General features: G+C 45.3%; 1 protein-coding gene across 2 annotated transcripts; it reads right to left on the minus strand.

The window, feature by feature from the left end:
* Positions 1 to 14,292: 14,292 nt before the first annotated feature.
* On the minus strand, positions 14,293 to 20,369 carry RRAGA (Ras related GTP binding A). Of its 2 annotated transcripts, XM_040963237.1 has the most exons (2): positions 20,348 to 20,369; positions 14,293 to 15,626 (listed from the first exon to the last, which is right to left on the minus strand). In XM_040963237.1, the coding sequence occupies exon 2, from the start codon at positions 15,619 to 15,621 to the stop codon at positions 14,680 to 14,682; it is 942 nt and encodes a 313-aa protein (XP_040819171.1). In that variant the 5' UTR covers positions 15,622 to 15,626; positions 20,348 to 20,369; the 3' UTR covers positions 14,293 to 14,679. The 2 variants fall into 2 exon arrangements, with proteins under 2 accessions (XP_040819171.1, XP_040819170.1); XM_040963236.1 differs by lacking the exon at positions 20,348 to 20,369 and having other exon boundaries at positions 14,293 to 15,756.
* Positions 20,370 to 25,843: the final 5,474 nt, after the last annotated feature.

The raw sequence follows: 25,843 nt of genomic DNA on the forward strand, positions 1-25,843 counted from the left end.
TTTTAGGCCCCTTCCTCCCTTGACTATCTCAAGACCAATTGTGGTAGGAATGTGCTACTGACTGATATGCATCATCTGTTGAAAACCTTTTCCTAGCCAGGCTCCAGATGCCAGATGAACAGCAACCTAGCCTTAGGTGAAACAAATGGCAGAGTTATCTTTAGAAACCCCCGCTTGAGCGTGACGTAAAAAGCCTGAGCCAGAGTTTGACTGATTTTGTATAAATAAAGCGGACAGCTTTTGTGCGTGGTCCATTATGATGATGAAGAGTTACTAGTGGTCCGTCTCTTTCTTTGCGCCTCATCCATGCACCCTTCGCGAGTTCCGAACTCAGCTGGAGCTGGACTCCGGCAAGTGGCGCCTGAACAGGGACTCGACGAAGGTAGGTCTTTTCTTTCTCTTTGCGGCGTGGATAGGACTTCACCCAGGGTGCTGCAGGCCCCCTGACAGAAGGTCAGGTTAGGAGGGGTGAATAGTCAGAACTTATATTGAGAAGTTGTGTACCCTCTGTGCTGTAAAAATGGGCCAGAGCGATTCTAGTGAAAGAAGTTTATATGCTGATATTATTAAACATACCTTACATAGGAAGTGCATTAAAGTTAGCAAGAAGCAATTATTAGAATTTTTACAATTTGTACAAAAAGTTAGCCCATGGTTTATTGAGCAGGGCACTTTAGAATTAAACACGTGGGACCAGGTAGGAAATGATATGAGAAGGTGGTATCGGAGTAATGGACGAGTGGGCATGCCATCCTCTGCATATGCCATTTGGAACGTTTTACGGCAGGCACTAGATGCGGGTCCTGAGCCTTATCCCGCGCCTTCAGCTCAGCAGGGAGAACATACTCCCCTTCTTGATCCTCAGAAGGGAAGCTTAGGCCTTAGTTATAGCTCAATGGAAAGTGTCTGTCCTGAAGATAATGTAAAATATCGTAAAACTGATCAGGAAAGTTTAACAGATGAGGAAGAAGATTTTTTAAAACCAGAAATATTTAGATCAGGAGTTAGAGATTGTGAAAAGGGGCAAATGGCTGAGTTACATGATAATAGGTCTCCTGCTGTTGATGATAAGCCTTCAAGGTATTCTGCTAAGCCTTGTGAGCCCCTTCCACCTAGACCAGATCCAGCAAAGATTGGCTTTAGTGGGGCAATGCAGCAGGCACATAAGGAAGGTGATTTTTTCTGTTTTCCTGTTGTCTATGAATGCGATGAACCTGAATGGGAGCCGTTGCCTTATAAGCTTATTAAAGAACTAAAGCATGCTGTCTCTGACTACGGGCCAAACTCCCCGTACACTATGGCAATAGTGGAGAGCCTAGCAGCAAAGTGGATGACTCCTTATGATTGGTTTCAGGTTGCTAAGGCTTGCCTCACTGGCGGAAACTTCCTTTTGTGGAAAATGGAATATGAGGAATTAGCTAAAGCAGAAGTAAAGTCTCAGAGATCTGTGAGGCATGGCAAATTTTCTTTTACCTTAGACATGCTTTTAGGACAGGGCACTCATCTTGGTGTTTCAGAACAACTTACTCTGCCTAAGGAGACCTTACAGCTTATCTCCTCCCTGGCACTAGGAGCATGGAGACGCCTGCCATCTCCAGATCAAAAGTCTCCAGGTTTTGTAAATGTTAAGCAGAAGCCTGAGGAGCCTTTTGAGATTTCGTAGCTAGACTCACCGAAGCAGTGAGCCGGACAGTAATTAACAATACAGCTACAGATCTCATAGTTAAACAGCTAGCTTTTGAGAATGCTACTCCAACTTGCCAAACCTTAATTCAGCCAGTGAGAAGGACAGGAGATTTGTCAGACTATGTTCGAGCTTGTGCTGAAGTAACTCCATCTTACATGCAAGCGTTAACTATCGCTGCAGCTCTTCAGGGTCAAACTGCTACTCAGATTTTAAAGAACATAAGAGGCAATCAAAGAAATAGAAAAAGAAACAATTGCTATTCTTGTGGTGGAGTAGGGCATATCAGCCACAGCTGTCCTGCCAGAAACTCATCCCAAAATTTCAAACAGGAAAAAACTTATAGGGACACTCCTAAATCCAATTTAAATATTCCTCGCACTGTCTGTCCGCGGTGTGAGAAGGGATTTCATTGGCAAAAGGCTTGTCAGTCTAAATTCCACAAGAATGGGACAGTTCTATTGCCTCGCAGTCGATCTAAATTGAGTAAACAGTCTGTACAGGATGAGATGCAGGGAAACGAGAGATGGGCCCTGTCCTGGGCCCCCCAAGTAATGAGGACATGTATGGATATTGTCTCTGAAAGGTACAAAACTAAAATGATGAGTGCTGCATTAAGCAATGGTTTAAAGCAAAATAGATCTAAATGTCATAATTGTGGCAAATTGGGACATATATGGAAAGATTGTAGGAAACGAAATACCCGAAAATTGGTGAACAGGTTATGGGTTATCTAAAAGCCTGTGGTAACATGGGGACTTTCAAACACCCTACTCACCTTGCAAGGTTTCAAACCACTGCTATTCAGAAGCAAATGAATGCTAAGTGTTCTAACTGTGGGAAACCCAGCCACCTTCCAAAACAATGCCGAGCAACACCTCTTTTAGCTCAAAAATGTGGCACTAATACTGTTAAGGATCAGTGCCCTAAGATAAATTCTAAATGTCACAGAGGTGTACATTGGGCAAAAGTATGTAAATGTAAATCTAAAATTGATCATGATGGCCAGCGCCTGTTGTCAGGAAACTCCTGGTGGGGACAGTCTCAGGCCTTGAATAATCAGAGGTTTAAGAGACAGCAATATTTTACCCACGCTGTGCCTATAGAAGAGTAACAGACTTAAAGTCTGATATTTGATTATGGAAATGCTAATTAAAAGTTGGTATCTTCCTTGGCAATTAATTATACTACCTACTGTTCATACCCCAACTGGATGTTTGTGACAAGGGTCTTTAGAGTGGCTGCATCTCCTTTCCATGTATAAAAAGGTTATTACTCTTTATTGTGCTTTGGTCTCCACCTTAATTATTAAGAGATATCATAGGAATAGGAGCCTTTTTGCAAAGATGTAAATTAAATAATTATTCCTTATAGCTCTTAACAGCTTAGTTATCTAATATCCAAGGATGAGACATGACAAATAGCATTCTTAACCCTTGTAGGTACAATTTCATACCATTTAACTAAAAATCTCCTTGTTAAAAGTCATTCAGTTATATTTCAAAAGATTTGTTCCTTGACTCCTTTGTTTTTAATCCCTTTTTTGTTTCCTTAACCTGCTTCTTTAGTCTTTACAGATGGGTCATCTAACAAAATAGTTTCTCTAATCATAGATTTTGAAAATATCCTTACTGACCAATGGAAAGAACCCAATTTCCTCTTAAAATTTGGAGGAGGGAATGCTTTCATTTTTCCACAGGTCACGGACTTGCTGATGTGGATTCCAGATCGACTGATTAGGCATCCTTGCCCAATTTACATTTTGCAGCGGCAAGCATCCTCTACTGAAGTTCCTCCTCCTGCCCAGCAACTTCAGGGTTAAACTCTCTTCTCTCCAGCAGGTACAATCTCTCCCTGACCTCCTCCCCCTCCTCTCTGTTAGGATACTCAGCCCACAGATGCAGTTTCTCCAGGACCTTTTACTTTTTTTTTCCTTTGTCAAGCCTACCACCTCCAACCTTTTTTAGCCAAAAGCAGCAGGGTAGGAGATAAACTAACCTGGGTCCACAGAAAAATATCTAACATCTTGTACTTTATAAATAATGTTTTCTCATAATTAACATCTCTTTTTTAACTCTATTGAATCTTTATATTGAATTTTTGAATTTTATGAATATAACTCTTAAGGTATTGTTTAAGACATTTCTTTAAAAGTGTAACATTTACACCAAACATAAATTGGAATCAAAGTAACATCTAATCCATTGTTAAATTTTTTCCAGGTATGGGATGCACCCATGCTTTTATCTGCTAGTCTTTATATTTAGATATATCGACTTAAAAATACTGTTTGCAGCGTTTTCTAAAATGTTCATTATTGCTTCATGGAATTAAAGTCTGATCCTCTGTTATTACAACAAAGTTTTGAAAGCACATATTATGACAGCTCCTCTTAATTGTTTTTATCTAATTAATGATTAAATCTTTCTAGTTAGCTCCAGTGAACTCCAGACCTGACTTTGTTGAAGTGTCTCAGCATATAAGATTCTATGTTGAAGTGATCTTTGTGTTTTCTGCCTTTCAGTATGTTCACATTGCTTCAGATTGATAAAAGTTATGTACTTATTTTATAGGTATTTAAAGTGATCACTTAATGCCAATAATTACATCTCATCTATATTGTGTTATATAACGAGATTCCATTTCAACTAGATGTTATAAATCTTGACATCCTTTATGCATTTTAAAAATTCAAAAGTTTTACTTAGTAGATACAACTGAGTAGGCATTTGGATTGTATTAAAGATACTGTCAGATGCCAAGTGGGGTAAAATTTTGTCATCAATATATACTACAAAAAATTTTTATTTTTCTTACAGAAGTCTAATTCAAATTTCTGTATTTCCAACAGTACCAGGACAGGTAATGCTTAACAACAAAAAGCCAGATAAGGATAAATGTTTACAGTTTTGCAAATATGTCTAGGCTGTTGACTACATATCTCTTGGGTTAAATTATATTGCTAAGATAACTAAAATCAGGGTCTTCGATAATGACCAATTTTTTTCCTCTCAGGTTTCAATTCAGACCGAGTTATCATTGTTGACTTTTCTCTTACTAATTTTTTAATAAGTACTGCTATCACCAAGCTTGGTTTATAAAGTCACCTCAGCATATCCTAAATGTATCTGACATGATCTGTCGTGCATTTTGTAACATTTTGGAGGCCTCAGTCAGAGGGTAGTAGCCATCCTGTGTTCTGGAGCCTGGCTTGGTCATCTGGGGAGGCCACCGTGATGCTTGACACGGCCCCACTGCCAGTCCTGGCTTCCTGGCTCGCAGGATTTGCACTGACCTCTGCCTATATACAGTTACATCATCATCCAAATTTGCTTGTTTTGAGTACTCATCCTCATCTGGGACTCAAGAGGGCTGGATACAACACAACTTCTTGAGTCAGGGTCCATATGAGACCCTCATTAGCTATTTAAAATTGAATGAGTGTGGTGGCCACCTATGTCTGTCTTGCTGTATGTCTTTTTGTTAAAATTGTTTGAAATTATACTCTTACAGTCCTCTATAGTTTAAAAAAAAAAAAAAAGGGAGTGAATGTGTGTGTGTTTTACTGTTTGGTCTCAATGTTCCTTGAGATCAGATGAGAAACCATCTGAATAACCATGCAAACTTATTATACTACAAACAACAGGTTATTCTAACCAATATAATTTCAAAATGTCTAAGATCTTAGATCATTACTGAAACTACTTTATTGTTTTTTCCTAAATTAAGATTGCTTTTGGCTCACATAATTTAAGCCTCAGACTGTCATTGAAAATGTTTTAAGTCATCCATATGTTTGTACTCAAGTTAACTTAACAACCAGGTTACTCATGGTATATTCTCACTGTCTTTTCAATGTACTATTTAAGCCAGTATCTTTATTTTAAATTTATTATATAATAGTTTTCACCTGATGTTGTTACTAAGAGTGATTAGCTTTCTCTTCACTTCTCTTCTACTTCCTCTCTGAAACTCCAAAAGGCCTCTCTGAATATACAGGTAGACCTCCAGAATTTATATAGGTATGGCTAACTTATAAACCTGACATCCCAAAGACTGCCTTTACAGCCCAATTTCCTAGAGGCCCAGAGGAAGAGTAGTGACCTAGGTACCAGGAGGAACCCTGGTGCTATCTCTCCCTCTTGCTTTCCTCTGGCCAAAACAACAGAAGGAGTTTCACTAGCCTCAGTGCTACCCTTGCTGAGGGCAACAGACTTCCACCCGGAAATATTTTAAAGGCGAAGTTTGCACAGATCAACACCTGCCATGAGGACACGTCACGTGTACATCTGCTGACCACCCTCAACCACTGAAGACATCTCCATGCAGGACTTAAACTACTTCCAAAAGGACTGCTGATAAGTAACATTCCTCCCTTACAAGATGGAGCCTTAAGCTCCCTCTCGCTTTTCTGAGATGGCTCTGTATACACTGTAACTTGTACAAAGTGTGTTGTCACTAATTGTCTTAATTCTAACCTTATGCCTGGTACTTTTGGTGTCTTGAGAAGGTCCTTATATGTAATGTTACCTGTAAATTTGACTGAACCATGGTATGATGCTGATCTTTATGCTTTGGAATTGTTTTCAACAACTTTGTTCATCCTTTGTGTGTTATCTTTGGGCTTCACTGCATTTGTTACCCTTACTGGACCTCTTACAGCTGGTGCAATAGGTTCATAAGAAAGTATTGATAAATCTAGAGGTCAAGATTGGTGCATTAGAAGAAGCAGATATTTATATTGGCACTGAAACTTAACATTTAAAAACCAGGTTTGGTACAACTTGCCATAGTATTTACAAATGGATTTGTGTCACTCCTCTTTCTTATAATGACTCGCATGTCCCTTGGAGTAATGTTAAGACTCATCTCCAAGGTGTATGGAATGACACATCGACTAGCCTTAGCATTCAGGAATTACATGCCCGGATCTCTGCCATTTCTCACTCTCACCTTCAGGCTCTCTCTGCAGGAGGCATTACTAACCATTTCTTGCAATCTCTTTCATCTTTTATTTCCGATAAGACCTCCTACTCATTTTTTATAAATTTGGGGATCACACTAATTATTCTCCTTTTTGTATTGTTTTTTGGCCCAGTCATCTTCCAACGTTTAAGCTCCACAATTCAAGCCACTCGCAGAGAACTCCGCACCCTCCAACTTAATAATAGGAAAGGGGGAGATGCTGGAGTCCGTGTGATGGGGGTGGAAGACAGGAAGGTGTGAAGAGCGTGGCTCCATTGCAGGCAAGGTTGCAAGGAACTTCCCGCTGTGTGGCAAGGCCTGGCGGATGTCTCTACAACACCTGAATGTGGCTCTGCCTCCCTTTGCATGGACACCAGACAACCCCACTGAGAATTCTGTAATCTATTTAGGCATTGCCTGCCTCTGCGGAGTTACTGTTAAACGTCAATAGGAACTTAGAAGCTAATGTTGCTAGTGCCGTTTTTAGCCAAAGAGCTATTATCGCTGTTAGGGCTGCATCCTGTGGCGATATGCTAACCAAGGGTACTAACTCCCCTTTTGATCCTATGCTAATCAAGGGAGTTCTGCCTTCAGGTGTAGTGGGAATCTATTCTTTCCTTCTTCTTTGATCTTTTAGGCCCCTTCCTCCCTTGACTATCTCAAGACCAATTGTGGTAGGAATGTGCTACTAACTGATATGCATCATCTGTTGAAAACCTTTTCCTAGCCAGGCTCCAGATGCCAGATGAACAGCAACCTAGCCTTAGGTGAAACAAATGGCAGAGTTATCTTTAGAAACCCCCGCTTGAGCGTGACGTAAAAAGCCTGAGCCAGAGTTTGACTGATTTTGTATAAATAAAGCGGGCAGCTTTTGTGCGTGGTCCATTATGATGATGAAGAGTTACTAGTGGTCCGTCTCTTTCTTTGCGCCTCATCCATGCACCCTTCGCGAGTTCCGAACTCAGCTGGAGCTGGACTCCGGCACTGGTTCACTCCCCAAGTGGCCACAATGACCAGAGCTTAGCTGATCCGAGGCCAGGAGCCAGGAGCTTCTTCCAGGCCTCCCATGCGAATTTAATGTTTCAAGGCTTTTGGGGCACCCTCTACTGCTTTCCCAGGCCACAAGCAGGGAGCTGGAAGGGCAATGCAGCAGTAGTGACATGAACTGGTGCCCATATGGGATCCTGGTGGATGCAAGGTGAGGATTTAGCCACTGAACCATTGCACTGGGCTTGTCAAATTGATTTTCTTTGTCCTGTCCCAGTTTGAAGACTAGTCTTTTTTTTTTCTTTTTTTTAAGATTTATTTTATTTTTATTGCAAAGCCATATATATAGAAAGGAGGAGAGACAGAGAGGAAGATCTTCCGTCTGATGATTCACTCCCCAAGTGAGCACAATGGCTGGTGCTGTGCCATTCCAAAGCCAGGAGCCAGGAACTTCTTCCAGGTCTCCCACACAGGTGCAGGTTCCCAAGACTTTGGGCCGTCCTAGACTGCTCTCCCAGCAGGGATCTGGATGGGAAGCGGGGCTGCCGAGATTAGAACCGGTGCCCATATGGGATCCCGGGTGTTCAAGGCGAGGACTTTAACCACTGTGCTATCACACTGGCCCCGAAGATTAGTCTTAATGTTCTAGAAGAAAGCACTTATAGTTACCTTCTTTTTTTTGCTTTGGAAAAGAATAAGAAAAATCTTTCTTAGAGGGTAAGATTAATTTAGGGACTTTGCCGATTCACCAAGAAACCATTCCCCAGTGCCTCATGTGCAGACATAGCATACTTGCGAGGAAGTGCGTCTATCATGCTAGTATATGAAAAGTGCTAAGGCCATTATTAATCCCTGAGCACATCTTTTTTAGTTGCTTCACTCCCCAGTCACAGGGACCCAAGGTTTTGAGTCATCCTTCACTGCTTTCCAGGGTACATTATCAGCAGGGAGCTGGATATAGTACTGCAAGTGGAGGCCAAAACTGTCACCCTGGAGCAGGCTCCCCATACCGGGAAGTGTTTAACGTTCTCCCTTGTCCTTTGTGTGCCTGTACCAGAGGGAAGTGTCTTGGATTTATCACTGAATGCAACTGTCTACCTTCAGGGCCCTGCCCCCAGGATCACCTACAAAGTTGCCTCTTGACTGGAACTGGATTGATACAGTGCCTTAGGAACTTCCATTTCTGGCTCATTCATGGCTAATTCTGTAACAGGGTTTCAATTGGAAGGCATATACAGCCCTGTATATAGGTTTTATCTATTGCCCCTTCCACTACCACCTCCCATTTCTTACTGAAGTGTTTAGTGAGTACGGCTTTTCAGAAATACTGAATCAAAATTCTTCTGGAGCTGGAATACTTATCATATTTATAGGTCCCTTTTAATTTTTGCAGTACATCTACTTTCTACCTTCAAATCTGAATCTGTCTTTTTGGTGTCCATATGCTTGTCCCTTCTCAGAAATCTATGGTTAATCTTTACTGTTTTCAGTCATTTAATATTTCATCAAATGCTTCTACTATATATTTGTGACTATGTAATCTCCCCATTTATATAGATATCTATGTAGATTTATGTAAATGTGTGTATATTCACGAAGTGCATACCCCAGTAGCATGTATTATCTGTAGCAAATGTTTCAATTGGAATTGTTCTGACTTTAACACGATGGCAAAAGTAAAGGTAAAGAGAGCTGATTTATTGCTGTACTGTATTTTTTCCTCATTTCATTCATATCAAAGTATATAAACTATTTTGTTCACTATTTGTAAAATGTAAAGGTGGTTAAGCCTTACATACACATCAAATTGAAGCCACATCTTACTGTCACAATTATTGTTTAAAGAGGACAGGCATGTAATGTTGCTAAACATGAAAAATGTTAGGTACAATTTTGAAAAGTTAAGCATCAGGGAAAATTTTGCAAGAAACAAAAATACTGGTATTTTGAAATCTTTACAATGTTTCTGCACTATGAGGACAATTTTGTTTAAAGAAAAAACAGAAATTCTCCAGCCTTTTATAAAAGCATACTTTTTTACCTACTGATTCTACTAAAATTAAAGAGTATATGTTTAAGGATATCTTTTTTTTTTTAAGACTTATTTTTTAATTTTCTTTATTGGAAAGGCAGATATACAGAGAAGAGGAGAGATAGAGAGGAAGATCTTCCATCTGATGATTCACTCCCCAAGTGAACGCAACGGCCGATGCTATGCCGATCCAAAGCTAGGGGCCTCGTCTGGGTCTCCCACGCGGGTGCAGGGTCCCAAAGCTTTGGGCCGTCCTCGACTGCTTTCCCAGGCCATAGGCAGGGAGCTGGATGGGAAGTGAAGCTACGGGGATTAGAACCGGCGCCCATATGGGATCCCGGGCGTGCTAGGCAAGGACCTTAACCACTGTGCCACCGCACTGGGCCCTAAGGATATCTTTGACTTAAAGTATTTGCTAAAATGAAGTTGGTTTTACGTTATGTTTAATTATAGGGCCCTGTGCAATGGTGGCTCAATGGCTAAATCCTCACCTTACAAGCACTGGGATCCCATACAGGCACTGGTTCCTGTCCTGGTTGCTCTACTTCCCATCCAACTCCCTGCTTGTGGTCTGGGAAAGCAGTCAAGGATGACCCAATGCCTTGGGACCCTGCACCTGGGTGGGAGACCTGGAGGAAATTCCTGGCTTTGGATCAGCTCTTCTCTGGCTGTTGCAGCCATTTGGGGAGTGAACTGGTGGATGAAAGAGCTTTCTGTTTCTCCTCTCCATAAATCTGATCTGCCTTTCCAGCTTTAATCAAAAGGAAAACAGTGGCCCGGTGCGGTAGCCTAGTGCCTAAGTCCTCACCTTGCATGTGCAGGTATCCCATATAAGTGCTGGTTCTAATCCCGAATGCTCCACTTCTCATCCAGTTTCTTGCTTGTGGCCCAGGAAAGCAGTCGAGGACGGCCCAGGAACTTGAGACCTTGAACCCATGTGGTAGACCTGGAAGAATTCTCCAGGCTCCTGGCTTTGGATTGGCTCAGTTCCAGCCATTGTGGCCACTTGGGGACTGAATCAATGGATGCAAAATCTTCTCTATCTCCTTTTGTAAGATTTGATTTTTCCAGTAAAAATAAATCTTTTAAAAGTTTATATCATATAATTGACGTAGGAGTACCTTTTCCATGTATTGTACATGACAAAATTAAATTCTACACTTAAAATTTCAGTGCTGCCATATGTGGGAATGGACTGGACGAGCCGTGGCTGGGCTGAAACGTCCAACAACAAGAACAAGCTTGGGTCCAAGGCTAGTCAGGAACTGAGTAGGGCTGGCTCATGGACCCACTGGCATGCACAAAATGTTGCATTGGGAGAGGTTCTGATGGAGGAGCCTGGGCAACTCCTCTGGCAGGACACAGACCCGGCAGGTAAGTGCAAGAAGCATGAATGGAAACAGCCCAGAGCAGGCCACAAGAAGTTTCCCACTGGTGTATATTAGGCATGGATAGGGAGCAGACCAGGCTGAATCAGTTCACGTCATCACTGGCAAATCTGAGCACCAGAACAGAGTGAGGGTCGAGCCAGGTTTGGTCACGATAAAAACCAGTCCACACTACAGAATGCCAGGACGAGGTTGTCTGTGCCGGATGTGACTGCAGTGCCCATCCAACACACATGAGAATCAGGAAGGGAGGGGACAGAGCCAGGAGGGGAATAAGGGGTGGTTGCCCTGTTGGACAGCTACTCCCACTGGAGAGCATGAACTGGGATGGGGGCAGACCAGACTAAGCAGGGCTACAACACCTGTGGGCCTCATGGGGACTAGATCAGGGGAAAGCCAGGCTGGGCTGATTATTCCTATGGGTGCAACCTACAATTAGAGTGGGCAAGGGTTGTTTGGGCATAATAGCATCAGCTGGCAGAAACTGGCACTGGGGGCTAATTCTGTCAAGTTAAACTGCAGAACCACCTGGAAAGTGCACAATCCGGGAGTGAGGGACCTGGGAGGGAAATAGTGGGTTCCCCCCTCTTGGGTTACCATTCCCACGGGAGGGCACAAAAACTAGGGCAGGGGCTGGGGTGGCTAGACAGAGAGGCACTCAACAACACCCAAGAGGGCTTGATTGTTGAGCTGGTTAGATGGTACTAAGCTTCAATGACATTTGTCATGTACGAGAGCCAAGGGGGGTGTGGGACAGACTGGACTGGTCTACACATACTGGCAAACCAGGGTAGGGGGTGGGACTGGAGGGGGTTATTGTGGGTCGCTCTCACCAGGCTGCAGCTCCCACTGGTTTATGTGAGGGCCAAGTATGCGCTGTGTGGAACCAGTCTGGACTGGTTGAGACTGAAAACAGAGACTGAAAACTGAGACTTGAGGCTGAAAACAGAACCAACCCAGCAATTGCAACTACCAGCTGATTGGCGTGATGGACTGAGCTGGGCCCTGTACTTGCTGGTGCATACAAGTATCTGGCCTGGGATCACCTCAGACGAAGTTTCTTTGGCGATCTCCCCAATTGAAATGCCAGACTCAGAACTCTAACCATGAAAGGACAAAAGATGGAACAAGTTAATCAACCACCTCAGCTATAGGTTGGCAACAAAATACCAGGCAAAGACACTATGATGTCAATCAATGGATTTTTCAACAACCTCATTGTGTTTGGAGAAGCGTGATTGGCAGCAATTTCAAAACTGGTGAACTATTGAAGCCACTTGAGCCAGTATCTCAGATCATGCCCCACATCCGGGACTTGGGGTGGGTGGGAAACCGGGTGGGGCTGCTCCCTCAGTATCCCTCTTTACCTCAGATACAAGAAGGAAACAATATGGAAATAATAGTCTTACCCACTTTCCTGTAGCCCTTGACTCTTTTTACCCAAATTAACTATGTAAAGATTGTCCAAAATAAATTTAAAAAAATTTAAAACAAATTTCAGTGCTGTATGGCACTATTCTTTTTGAAAGAATTATTTTTATTGCAAAGTCAGATACACAGAGAAGAGGAAAAACAGGAAGATCTTCCGTCCAATGATTCACTCCCAAAACAATGAAAACAGCGGCTGGTGCTGAGCAGATCTGAAGCCAGGAGCCAGGAACTTCTTCCACATCTCCACGCGGGTGCAAGGTTCCAAGGCTTTGGGCTGTCCTCTGCTGCTTTTCCCAGGCCATAAGCAGGGAGCTGGATAGGAAGTGGAGCTGTTGGGATTAGAACTGGTGCCCAAATGGGATCTCAATGCATTCAAGGCAAGGACTTTAGCTGCTAGGCCACTGCACCATGCCCGCTCTGGCATGTTATAAATATGCTCTAGTTATAATTGGCTTGATTTGAGTGTTCAGTATCGTACTGTTTGGCTCTGGACTTTTCATATGATAAAAAGAACCATGCTCTATAAACCATAAAATGATCATATAAAATATTAATAACTTGATTAATAGCAAATTTAAGAGAATCAGTAGTTCAGGTTTCAAACATCCAGGTTAATATTTAATACTTACTACATATACTCTTAAGTGGTTTATAGAAGTATATACCATTAAGAATTTTGTTATGTGGAGTGTACAGCTCATAGTTCTGAATGGATGATGTTTGTAATTTATATTTCTGCAGCTGCTGGCCTTGTCATGGGTAGGGACTTTCACCCACATCTACTGCTAGAAAGCTGTCACTTTATAAAGCCTTGGAAATGCTAAGGCACCAAAACTTATTTTTACTATTTATACAAAGATATTGCCTCATCTATAAGAAGGTTGGAGTTGTGGATCAGAGGACCTAAAAGTGATTGGAATTGGAATAGGAGATTTTAGCTTTGTTTTTCTAATTTCACCATATCACAATTGCCAGTCAAAATTAGAAACCTTTGAATCCTTCCTCAAAAGCAATCTAGGGACTGGCGGCATGGCCTAGCGGCTAAAGTCCTAGCCTTGAACACTCTGGGATCCTATATGGATGCCGGTTCTAATCCTGGCAGCTCCACTTCATCCAGCTCCCTGCTTGTGGCCTGGGAAAGTAGAAGAGAATGGCATTTGCACCCACGGAGGAGACCTGGAGGAGGTTCTTGGCTCCTGGCTTTGGATCAGCTCAGCTCCTACCGTTGGGCAGTGAACTGCCAACAGAGGATCTTTCTGTGGATCTAACTTTCCAATAAGAAACAAACAGAAGGACATACTTCATAGGTTGTGAAGCTGAAGATAAAGGTACTTGAAGTATTTATAAATACTTGGTATTTATCAAGGGTTCAAATGGTTAGCCAGACTTCAGTAATTTGAGGGAGGAATGGCTCACTTAAGTGGTAATGATAGCAGATGTACATCCTACTGAGTATGTGCTGGGTACATTCTAAATACTTTCCATGTTTTATTAACTTCAAGCAATCCTGGTATTATTCTAATTTTACAAATGTGAAGAAACAGGCACAATGAAATTAAGATCAGACACGTGAAAGGACCCAAATACTGAGCCAGTCAGGTGGTCTGGCTCAGAGGCCATGCCTTAACCTGCAGGTGCTAATCAAGTATTGCTGAAGGGACCCGGCTCACACATCACCTCTGGTGCCGAGCAAAACTGTGGGCAGTTAGAATCTGCAATGTACATACTAAGCAGTTTGAAATTATTTCAAATAACACCATATTTTAAATTGCTAACAAATGTTTATTCATGACTGAAGCCAAGAACAATTTATAAATGCATTTTAATACCTTGTTGATAAAATAGTAACATTCCATCTCTGCGGTCTCCTCAGGAATACACAAGTTCTTTGTAAAGGCTCTGATGTGCATTATCTATTAGAACCAAATAATCAGGACACACACACACACACACACACCACCTACTTTAGTGTTACAGCATACCGACTTTTCTGAGGGGTCATCTTAAAGCTCTACTGGATAGCTCAGTAAATAGCATCCAACGTTTAAGGGTTGGGCAACAGGGAAAAAAAGGTGGGAGTAATAAGCAGTACACTTTGAAGCACACGACATGATATTAAAAATAAAGGATGCAGAACAAAACGAGTGGGTGGGGAGGGCAATTCAGCATTTTCAGGGAGCATTTGGCAATATTCAACGCATGAGGAGACTGTGCTTGGGCCCATCCACTCTCTCCAGCTTCTCAAAGTGTTTCCGGGCATTGCGAATGTTGATGAGAGTAGCTGCAGAAGGGATGGACGGATCTGACATGACCACCATCACGTACGTGTTGGAGGTGAAGATGTCGATGAAGGCAGCGAAGTTAGAATTCCTGACTTCCATGCTCTGGAAAGAGGCGGCCAATTTACTGCAGCTCAGCTTGAACTGCTTAATGATGTTGCTGATCTTCTCAAACCGGTGGACGTCCCGCTGCTCCTTGCACTGGTAATGGGAAATGACCAAGAACGTAGCTCTCTCGAACAGCAGGACTTCGTCGGCCTCGATAATCTGGGCGAAATTCCTCAGGTTCATCTCCAGCTGCTGAACGTTGGGAATCAGCTGATAGACGATGCTGGACCAGGCCTTGTAGAGCGTCTCGTCCCAGATGGACGTTCGGAAGCAAGCGCACTCCAGCGGGCGAGACAAACGCCGCAGGTCTTCCTCTCGCTCTTTGAAAATCAGGTCACGCTGGTCCTCCTGCACCAGATCCATCTTGTGCACCAGGCAGAAGATTTTGGCGTCGGGCGAGTTCTGGAGGATGGCCTCCAGGCACGACTGGTAGTAATGCATGTCCTTCTCCAGCTCGCGGCTCTCCACGTCAAACACGTAGATCAGGACCTCGACGTTGCGGAAGATGTTGTCTCGCTGGCTGGTGAAGTAGTTCTCCATGAAGGTGTCCTGGCCGCCGCAGTCCCACAGGTTCAGCACCAGGTTCCCCAGGAAGCGGACGTGGGAGTGCTCCACGTCAATGGTGGCGCCCAGGCGCCGGGTGTCGCGGGCAATGTAATTTGCAAAGATGATGGATCGCATGCTGGTCTTGCCCGACCCGCTTTTCCCCATCAGCAGCACCTTCTTCTTCATGGCTGTGTTGGGCATCACCCGCCGGACCGCCGCGGACTGGGCCTGAGGGCGCACTGGACGGGGCTGCGCACTGCCGCCGGGGAGGCCGGGAGCGCGAGCTCGGGCAGGACAGGCCTCGGCGGGGCTCGCGCTCCCAGGGAGGACGGTGCCCGAGGCGGACGGGCCGGACGCCTGCAGCCGCTCGGGAGACTCGCCGGCCTCTGAGGTGAGTCGCCGCCGCCGCCGCCTCCGGGCCTCCACCCTCTTCCGCCCGCGATCTCGCGAGAACCCCGCGCTCCCGTCACCGCCCACTTCCGGCGGTGGCGTCTGCAGAACGCGGCGCTGAGCTCACGTCACCTGTCGGTCATGGAGAAGCTAGCTGGTTTAGGGGAGATGGGAGAGGGGCAGCCCGAAAGAGAAAGCGGAAGAGAAGCGCCCCGATTCTGGTGTTTTGTTGTGTTTAAGCAGGGGTTCACGGTTGCCAGGGATGCAGTGTCGGGCGCCTGCTGCCCTCTCGTGGCCGAAAGGTGACAAGAACGCCAGCCCTACCGCCTCGTCGCGTCCCCACACTCCCCGCCAGGCCTGCTCCGAGAGCGGTGATTTTCCACAGGGCGACCGACAGGTGAAAGGGGCAAAGGCCCGATGAGTGCAAGGACAGGGCGAATGAAACTGTATGATCAGTAAGGAGACTGAGAAATTAAGTCATTACTTAGCGCCATACAAGTGGATAAATGGTGGTGGAGACACCGGAGACAGGCTGACTCCCAGTTACTGCCTTTTTTTTTTTTTTTTTTTTTTTTTAGGTTTATTTAATTTTATTGCAAAGGCAGATTTACAGAGAGGAGGAGAGACAGAAAAAAATCTTCACTCCCCAAGCTGCCGCAATGACCGGAGCTGAGCCAGTTGTAACCAACCAGGAGCCAGGGACTCATGATCTACAACGGGGCTGCAGGGTCCCAAGGCTTTGGGCCATCTTTCACTGCTTTCCCAGGCCACAAGCAGGGAGCTGGGTTGGAAGTGGAGCAACTGGCACATGAACCGATGCCTATAAAGGATCCTGGTGCATGCAGGGCCAGAATTTAGCCACTGAGCCATTGCACTGGGCCCAGTTATTGCTTTTTTACACATCAAGGAAAGTTCCTCTCTCATATCTGTTTTTCTCATAATCTCAGACTTGAGAGTTTATAGTCAGAATTTCAAAGACCAAGACAACTGTTCTAGGGAACCAATGCATTAGCTCCATCCTCAAGTAACCCAGTGAGTAAATGTTTTCAAGCGAGGGAATCATAGCTTGCAGGTGGTTGAGTAAGTTACAGAAGGAGGAGTGAATAGAATGTGGATTCATACAGTGTGACTGAAGGGTATACTGGCTACTGTGCCTATTGCAAGCGTGATGCTTCTGCTGTTGGGCTTCAAGTAGATGAATCACTGGCAGTCCAGTATCATTCAGAGTGAATATCATTGGGTTACAGGTATTAGGGTATTGTAAGTTAGAATGCCTGATATCTACTGTCAGGCCCTTTTTGGAGTGTTTATCACACTGTACCAATGCAAGTAATCCATTATTCATTCATATTGTGGATATTTGGAGGAGGGGCACAGGTTTTAGCCCAGCAAGTGAAGTTGCTCCCTGCCATGCGCTCATCCCATAGAGGAGTCCTGATTTGGGTCCCAGGTGCTCTTTCTCCAATCCAGCATCCTAGTGAGGTGTCAGATGATGGTCCTATTATGGGAGTGTCCTGGCTGCTCCCAGCAGCATGGCCCAGCATGGGTTGTGTGGGCATTTGGGGAATGACTCAGCAGGTGGAAGATCTCACTTTCTGTCTCTCCCTGCCTCTGTCTTTCAAAGCAAAAGTATGCAAGAAAATTTAAAAAATGGCCCTTATCCTTTTATGAAAATAAAAGTGAAATGCCATAATACAAAATAAAATATAGAAAATCTTTCAACATGCTCAAACTCAATTTTTTTTTCATGGTGACTTTCATTCTGGAACCTTTGGATCTGTTCCACAGGCCTCTGGTCTCCTTCCTTAGTCTCTCTGGGTTTTCTTCTCCTTACTCTTTTGAGAGCCTGTTGTCTTTCTTTTTTTAAAGATTTATTTATTTTATTGCAAAGTCAGATATACAGAAGAGGAAAGACAGATCTTCTGTCCGATGATTCACTCCCCAAGTGAGCGCAACGGCCAGTGCTGTGCCGATCTGAAGCCAGGAGCCAGGAACCTCTTCCAGGTCTCCCACACGGGTGCAGGGTCCCAAGGCTTTGAATCATCCTTGGCTGCTTTCCCAGGCCACAAGCAGGGAGCTGGGTGGGAAGTGGAGCTGCTGGGATTAGAACCAGCATCCATATGGGATCCCGGTGAGTTCAAGGCGAGGACTTTAGCCACTAGGCCATGCCTCCGTGCCCTTGAGAACCTGTTTTCCTTGATGGCTAATCCACTTTCAGCTGATTCACTCATTTAGTAGAACAAGTTTCCCAGTAGCTCCCCTTTCAGTTAACAGTCAAAAGCTCTAACACAGAGGTAGACTTGAATAACTTCGTGATGAAAAGTGTTGAGGGGGTTGAATATTTGGCACTAAGTTTAACACACCAGTTGGGATGCCTGCACCCCAAGTTAGGAGTGCCTAGGTTTGAGTTCTGGTTCCACTTACTATTTTGGCTTCTTGCTAACGTGTACCCTGCAGGCTCAAGTGATTGACTTCTTGTGCAAAACCTACCCTGAGTTTATAGGTCCTTTCTTGGTTCAGCCTGGCCCAGCTCTGGCTGCTTATTGACATTTGGGGAGTGAACTGGCACGAGATATCTCCTGCTTTTTCTCCCCTTTCTCCTCCTTCTACTTCACAATACTCCAAAGTCAAATACAATGGTAGAGTCTGTGAGTAGCACTGGAGACCATGTTTCCTGAAATGGCAGGACCATTTCTCTGAGGGAAACTCTTGTTGCCTTTATCTTCCAACTTCTCTTTGGCTGATGAGATGCTTGTGTTTCATGCACTGGGATGCTGTGAGTAGAAGCGTGATCAGCAATAGTCTGATGGCTGGCTAGGGAAGGAATGTAAAGTCCTACGCCGCTTTAATCTTTCCGTTTACTGTGGCACCCCAGTCCTCACTGTTTCTCAAGTTGCCTCAGGTCAGAGACCCTCTGTGTTACTCTTTCCAGGGCATAAAAACCATTCATCTCCCATGTGGGTGCAGGGACTTGAGTACTTGGACTGTATTTTTCTGCATTCCCAGGTGTATTTGCAGGGAGCTGGACAAGCTGGGATTTGAACCAGGCAGCATAGAAAGCAGCTTGGCTCCCAGTGCCACACTGCCATTCCCTAATTTCTTTCTGAACAGATCTTCAACCAACCAACCAACCTATTCATAGTATAATATGAAAGTGTGTTTATTGAGTGATCATGGGTTACCCATTCATTTATTCCTTAGGTGACAGCAATGGCTTGAGCTAAGCTGTGCTGAAGTGTGGAACTCAAGGCCTCTCACATGGGTGGCATGAATCCAATCAGTTGAGCCATTACCACTGCTTCTCAGTGTTGTAATTAGCAGAAAGTTAGAGTCAGAACCAAGAGCTAGGAATTAAATCCAGGTGTGTGGATTTAATCCCAATATGGGAATCCCAGCGAGTGCCTCACCTGCTGGGTTGTCGTCCCCTCGGATCCCAACTTTATCCTTACTCTGTTGTCTCATTATTCTCATTTTAGTGGGATTTTTAGGAGAGAAGATAAATGCATGTTCAGCCTTATTCAGAAAGAAGAAATTCAAAAGTGAATAATATGATAATGATGCTGGATGAGTCTTTTGAGAAGGATTTTTCTTTTAAAAACACATTGTATAAATGTATTGGATCGTCACATCGTACTTAACTGCATACAGTTAAAAATATGTTTAAGAAATGTTGAAAACCTTTTCATTGTTACATAGTATTTCAGGGATAGCTCAGTGGGTTACACCTTGGTACTGACATCTCATGAGCACCAGCTTGAGTCCCCACTGCTCCACTTCTGATACAGCCGTTAATGCACCTGGGAAAGCAGTAGCAGATGGTCCAAGTGCTTGGGCCTCTGCCACCCAAGTGGAAGACGTGGAGTTGTCCCTTGGCTTCAGTCTGGTGCAACTGGAAAGGGAACTGGCAGATGGAAAAGTATCTCTCTCTCTAACTCTGCCTTACAAATAGAATATTTTTAAGAATTATGCTGCATTGTACGACTACACACTACTATCTTTTGTCCATTTCCCAATTGAGATGAATTGGGATTTTCTCCCTGGCTCTGAAGCGATCATGAATAATGCTACTATGAATGTCTATACATAAGGTTTTAATGTGGACATAAGTTTTCATTTCTCTTGAATAAGTATCTAACAGTGGGATTTCTAGGTCATATTTTTAATACATGAGCTGTTCCATTTCACACTCCTATTAGCAAATCTATAAGGCTGCATTTTTTTTCCTCACCCATGGCAACAATGTTGGATTAGAGCCATTCTAATGAATGTGAAATGAGATCACATTATGGCTACAATTTGCTTATTCCCACTGACTGTTGATGATGTACATTAAGGATGTGCTGAAGACCACCCTTAGGTTTGATGATATATAACAAGGAGACTCAGGATAGTCATACTTATAGCTACACTTTTTTAAAAAGATCTATTTATTTGAAAGAAAGATAAAGAGAGACAGAGAAAAAGAGGTATACATTTCATCTGCTGGTTCATTCACACATGGTTGCAATGACCAGATCAGGGCCATGCTGAATCCAGGAGCCTAGTACTCCATCTGGGACTCCCAGGTGGATGGCAGGGCCCAAGGAATTGGGCCATATTCTATTGCTTTCCCAGGCACATTGGCAGGGAGCTGTGTGGGAGGTGGCGTAGCTGGGACTTGAACCAATGCTTATTTGGGATTCCAGTGTTCAAGGCAGTAACTTAACCTACTATACCACATCAGAGACCCCACAGCTATAATATAAAGAGCTCACAGGGGCCAACACAGTGGTTCAACTGGGTAATCCTTCACCTCCAAGCTCCAGCATCCCATACGTGTGCTGGTTCATGCCCTGGCTGCTCTCCTTCCAATCCAGCTGCCTGCTTATGGTCTAGGAAAGCAGCAGAGGGTGGCCCAATACATTGGGACCCTGTGCTTACATGGGAGACCTGGAAAAAGTTCCTGGTTTCAGATTGGCTCAGCCCCGCTGTTGGTGGAAGTTGTGAGGAGTCCAGGTGCATGCTCTCAAAGGTCCTCTCCCAGTGGAATCATGCAAGATGTGCTTCATTCCTCTACGCAAAAAGTGTGAGATGTTGTCTGCTGGGAGATCTCATTAGGGACGCAGTTCCCAGGTGTTTATTGGGGGTCAGTCATGCAGTTACCATCTGCCTTTTATGTAGGAAAACCCCAGTGTTCAGGCTTAACTTCCATGTTGATACACCAGCTTAGGCATAGGGAGTCATTCCTGCAGAGAGCAGGGTCAGGGACCAGGGAGTTAGCCAAATCCAAATTCTTAGCCTATGGTCAAACTTGAAAGCTTAACCTTACAAAGGTAGCCATTTTCAGGCTTGCTATTTAAACTCCTTTGTGTAATGAACATCATTTTTTTTAAAGGTTTTATTTGAAAGGCAGAGATACAGAGAAAGACAGAGGTTTCCATCTGCTGGTTCATTCCTCCTCTCCCCAGATGGCTACAATGACTGGCCTTCAAAGCCAGGAGCTTCTTCTGGTCTTCCATATGAGTGGCAGGAGCCCAGCGACTTGGGCCATCTTCTGCTGCTTTCCCAGGCTGTAAGCAGGGAGCTGGGTTAGGAGTGGAGCAGCTGGGATGTGAACTGCTGCCCATATGGGATGCCAGCATTATAGGTGACAGCTTTACTTATGCTATGATGCCAGCCCCAATAAGTGCTTACATTGTAAGGATCTTCATGTTGATTTCTATGTGACAGCTTGCTGAGATTCTGATAGGAATTTCAGTAAACTTGTAGATTAATTTGTGGAAGATCAGTTTTTTTTAAATTTACTTATATTTATTAGAAAGGCAGATTTATAGAGGAGAGACAAAGAGAAAGATCTTCCATCTGATGGTTCAATCTCCAAGTGGCTGCAAAGGCTGGAGCTGAGCTGATCTTAAGCCAGGAGCTTCTTCTGGGTCTCCCATATGGGTGCAGGGTCCCAAGGTTCTGGCCTATCCCCCATTGCTTTCCCAGGCCACAGCGGGGAGGAGGATAGAAAGCGGAGTAGCTGAGATATGAACCAGTGCCCATATGGGATTCAGGTGGATGCAAAGCAAGGATTTAGCCAATAGGCTATTGCACCAGGCCTGCAAGATCAGCTCCTTAGTAATATCAGATGTCCTAGTTCATGAACATTCATTGAGTCCTTCAGTTTTTCTCAGCTATGCTTTGCGGTGCTCATTGTGCTCTGTGCTGCCGATCCAGCTCCCTGCTAATGTGCCTGAAGAAGCAGCGATGGTAATCCTCGCCGTCCGGGTGAGACCAGGCTGCACCTGCAGCTCCGAGCTTCAGCCCAGCCCAGCCTCAGCTGGTGCAGCCACTCAGGGGAACAACTCAAGGCAGATGGTCTCTCTCTCTCTCTGCCCAGTCCCTTCCTCTGGTGACTGCCTCTCAAATAGATAAATCCTAAAGAGAAGGCTAGTGTGCAGCAGTGTAATATTTTTAAAACTAGCTCAAGGTTACTACAAAAAAGTGGAGAAAAAAATGGAATAAAAAGATAACATGCATTTTCCATAAACTTTTTTTTTCATAACTCTTAGAGTCTTTTAATTCTTTCAACATTTTAAAAGCGCAAAAACCAAGCCTGGTGCCATGGCCTAGTTGGCTAAAATCCTCACCTTGAAGTGCCAGGATCCCATACGGATGTCAGTTCTAATCCCAGCAACTCCACTTCCCATCCAGCTCCCTGCTTGTGGCCTGGGAAAGCAGTCAAGGATGGCCCAAAGCCTTGGGGCCCTGCACCCATGTGGGAGACCTGGAGGAAGTTCCTGGCTCCTGGCTTGGGTTCGGTGCAGTGCCGGCCGTTGTGGTCACTTGGGGAGTGAATCATCGGACAGAAGATCTTTTTCTCTGTCTCTCCTCTTCTTGGTATATCTGACTTTCCGATAAAAAAAAAAAAAAATCTTAAAAAAAAGTGCAAAGCCATTCCAGGTGAATTTGGCCTGGAGACCAAAATTTGCTGAATTGTTTTCTAGAGCTTAATATGAAAGAAAAAAATAATTAAATGCCCTACAATTCAAGATGTCTCAATGCATTTATTGAAACTAATGGACAGATTCTGGGAGTGTAGAGAAAAAGGCATTAAAGTTTTCAGCTTTTTCCAAAAGTGCAGAATCAATAACGCTTTGAACCGAACCACCTGCCTCTGACTGCCTCTACAACTTTCGACCGTATCAGAATCACCTGGTTCCTCCCCAGCTTGTGGATTTAGGTGCAGTGAAGTTGGGGCAGGGATCCAGGCAGTGGCTTTCAGTCCCAGGCAAGCCGAAGGAACACCACAGCAGGGCAAGGCTTCTGGGAAAGGGTAAAAGAAGTCTCTGAAAGCATGACTGCTAAGCATGGCTCCTGGTGCAGCAGCAGCAGCAGCAGCAGGAGGGCCTGTGAAGAAGGCACTGTCTCAGCCCCGCTGGCTCGGCAGCCCAGCGGGTGAGGCCCTGGTAAGCTGCTTTGCATCAATGCCAGGTGGTTCAACTTCAGACTCACTGCTCCACGGCATCATTACCCACAGCTGGAGCGGTGATGGACACCCACGTGAGCCGTAAAGCCTTGACGCTCATAAAGGGTTTGAACTCCATCGTGCAGGTCTCTGGGTAACAGTGGTTCTGACGCGCTCAAGGTCTGGGGTTTCCGCCAGGCAGAGTTGGAAAGGACTTTCAAGGCGCAGCCTTCTGGGAGTCAAGACGTGCATTTGCACCAGCAGGGGTACGTACCAGCAGACCCCAAAAGTAGAAAACGCCCCAGCGGTGACGCAGGCGAGGTTTGGCAGCTTTGGGCAATGGACCGTGTTGTGTGCGCAACTTGAGCACCCCGCAGCTTCCCAAAGTCACCTTCCAAGTTTCTTTAGGTTTCTCCAAAGTCCCATGGGGAGACTGAGTCTTGGGCCCGCTTGGGGAGCTTCCCGACTCACAAACGGTGCTTATGATGTCATTGGCAGCCCCAGCGGGCTCTCCTCCTGGCCCTGGTGATGTCACAGAGGACCCTTGGGATCCCAGGCCCCGCGGCTTGCAGGGGCCGGGGAGGCTGCGCAAGGCCAGGCCAGCGGCGCCGTGCGGGGAGAGGGCCCCCAGGGCTCGCTGCTGCACCCTTGCACACACCAACTCTGAGAAGGGAACATACGACAAGCCGGACCCAAAAGGCCCCTGCAGTTTTCTTTCGTGCCAATTTTCGGGACATCTGCCACGGCTCTTGAGATTCTGCGTGCTCCCTGCCAGGCGGCGGGGATCCAGAGGCAGCTGGGGATGCTCTGAGTGGACACCAAGGCTTCCGGATGGCGCCTATGACGAGGAAGTGCATCTGCGAGCTGTGCTCCTGCGGGTAAGGGGGCTGTGCCCGGCGCAGCGCTGGGCAGGGTTGGATTTTCACACTCCTCTGCCAGCCAGGCCTATTTCCCACCAAGCATGTCCGAGGGGTTGGGGTGGGGGCTCATCCTGCCGCTTAGTCCGATAGCATCAAGGGGCATTCATCCACCCGTGATCTCTATTAGCCTGCGGGTCCTAAGCCAGCTTTTACCGTGATTGGCCTTCAATTGGAGCAGTGAGCATGGCTGTTTTGGGGACTGGAGCTCAGAGCGTTACTGCTATAAGGCAGGCAAAGACCTAGAGGGTGTAGAGGAAAATTCCCTTGTCTTAAAAACAAACAAACAAAAAAACATAGTTACCATTGAAACAGGTGTTTCATCTGCTTGTTCACTTCCCAAAAGGCTGTAGCTGCCAGGGCTGCACCAGGCAGAAGCGGGGAGCTTAAATTGAGTCTCCCATCCTCACCTGCCTTCCTAGGGTATTAGGGAGCTGGATTGGAAAAGTGAGCGAGTACCCATATGGGATGTTGGCACCACAGGCTTTACCTGCAATGCCACAACACCAGTCCCCATTCTTGAATGTCTTTTTTTATGTTAAAGATTTTTTAGATTTTTATTTGAAAGACAAGGTTAGAGAGGAGTGACTATCCACTGGTTCACTCCCAAAATGGCCGCAGTGGTTGGAGCTGGGCTGGTTCAAAGGCAGGAGCTGCTTCCAGGTCTTCCACATGGGTGTAGGGGCCCAAGGACTTGAGCCGTCCTCTGCTACTTGCCAGGCCATAAGCCAGGAGCTGGAATTAGGAGTGGAGCAGCTGGGACTCAAACTGGTGCCCATCCGTGTTGTTGAATTTTTAGTAAGTTTATTTGTTTACTTGAAAGGCAGAGTTAGAGGGGGAGAGACGGAATTTTCAAATGCTGGGTCATTCTCGTAAGGGATAGCAATGGCTGAGACAAGTCTGGCCAAAGCGAGTGTTAGCTTCTTCCACAAACCCAAGATGCCAGACACCTGTCAGTCACACGGGAGGCCTTTATTTCACAGTGAGGGAGGCAGTGTGGGGCAGGGAGAAGATGAGAACGGAACAGATAAAGAGAAGAGCTGAGAGAGCAGGAGGAAAGAGAGAACAAAGGGAAGGGCATCTTGTAGCCTTGAGGTGGGTATGGGGAGTGCCAGGTCCGTGACTGGCGGATGCTGCTGTAAGTGGACACCGAGGAGAAATGTCTCAGGGGATTGGTGGAGCACAGAATTTAAACCTGAAGGCCAATAGGCTTAATTAAGCAAGTGGGCCTTATTCGAGGGGACTGAGCCCTGGGGGATTTAAGGCAGCACCGGGTTAGCAGGCATTCACGGTGGCAGAGTCCAGGATGGTGGGGTCAGTCTTGTCACTGAGTCACACCTTACATTCCTCCCTTTTGTTCTATATAAAGCAAAGGGGGGGGGGGTGTTCTCCACAGCATCTTCAAGCTGACCTGGGGTGCCGGGTCATCTAGGTGATGGTCTTGTGGTGGCTGAGGGAGAATTAGCATGTTAGGAGAGGCAGATATAACTAAGAGGAGCTGGTTAAAGAATTGATTGGAAATCTTCTGCATTTGAGCATGGACAAACTTTTGAAACAGATAAGGCAAGGGGCTGTGGCAAGCTCCAGGAAGAGGAGGGAGAAGTTATTACAAGTCCGAAAGTAGCTTGATTCCTTCCGGAGGCTTGCTGGAATCTGTAGTTTCTGAGGGTGATTCGGTGAAGAG

Source organism: Ochotona curzoniae, unplaced genomic scaffold, assembly GCF_017591425.1.
Source record: "Ochotona curzoniae isolate NIBS_2020 unplaced genomic scaffold, NIBS_Ocur_1.0 scaffold_3208, whole genome shotgun sequence".
In the NCBI taxonomy this organism is placed as follows: Eukaryota; Metazoa; Chordata; class Mammalia; order Lagomorpha; family Ochotonidae; genus Ochotona; species Ochotona curzoniae.

What these genes read in the sequence shown, in the direction of transcription:
- RRAGA (XM_040963237.1), bottom strand. Translation starts at nt 15,621, where the DNA reads ATGCCCAACACAGCCATGAAGAAGAAGGTGCTGCTGATGGGGAAAAGC.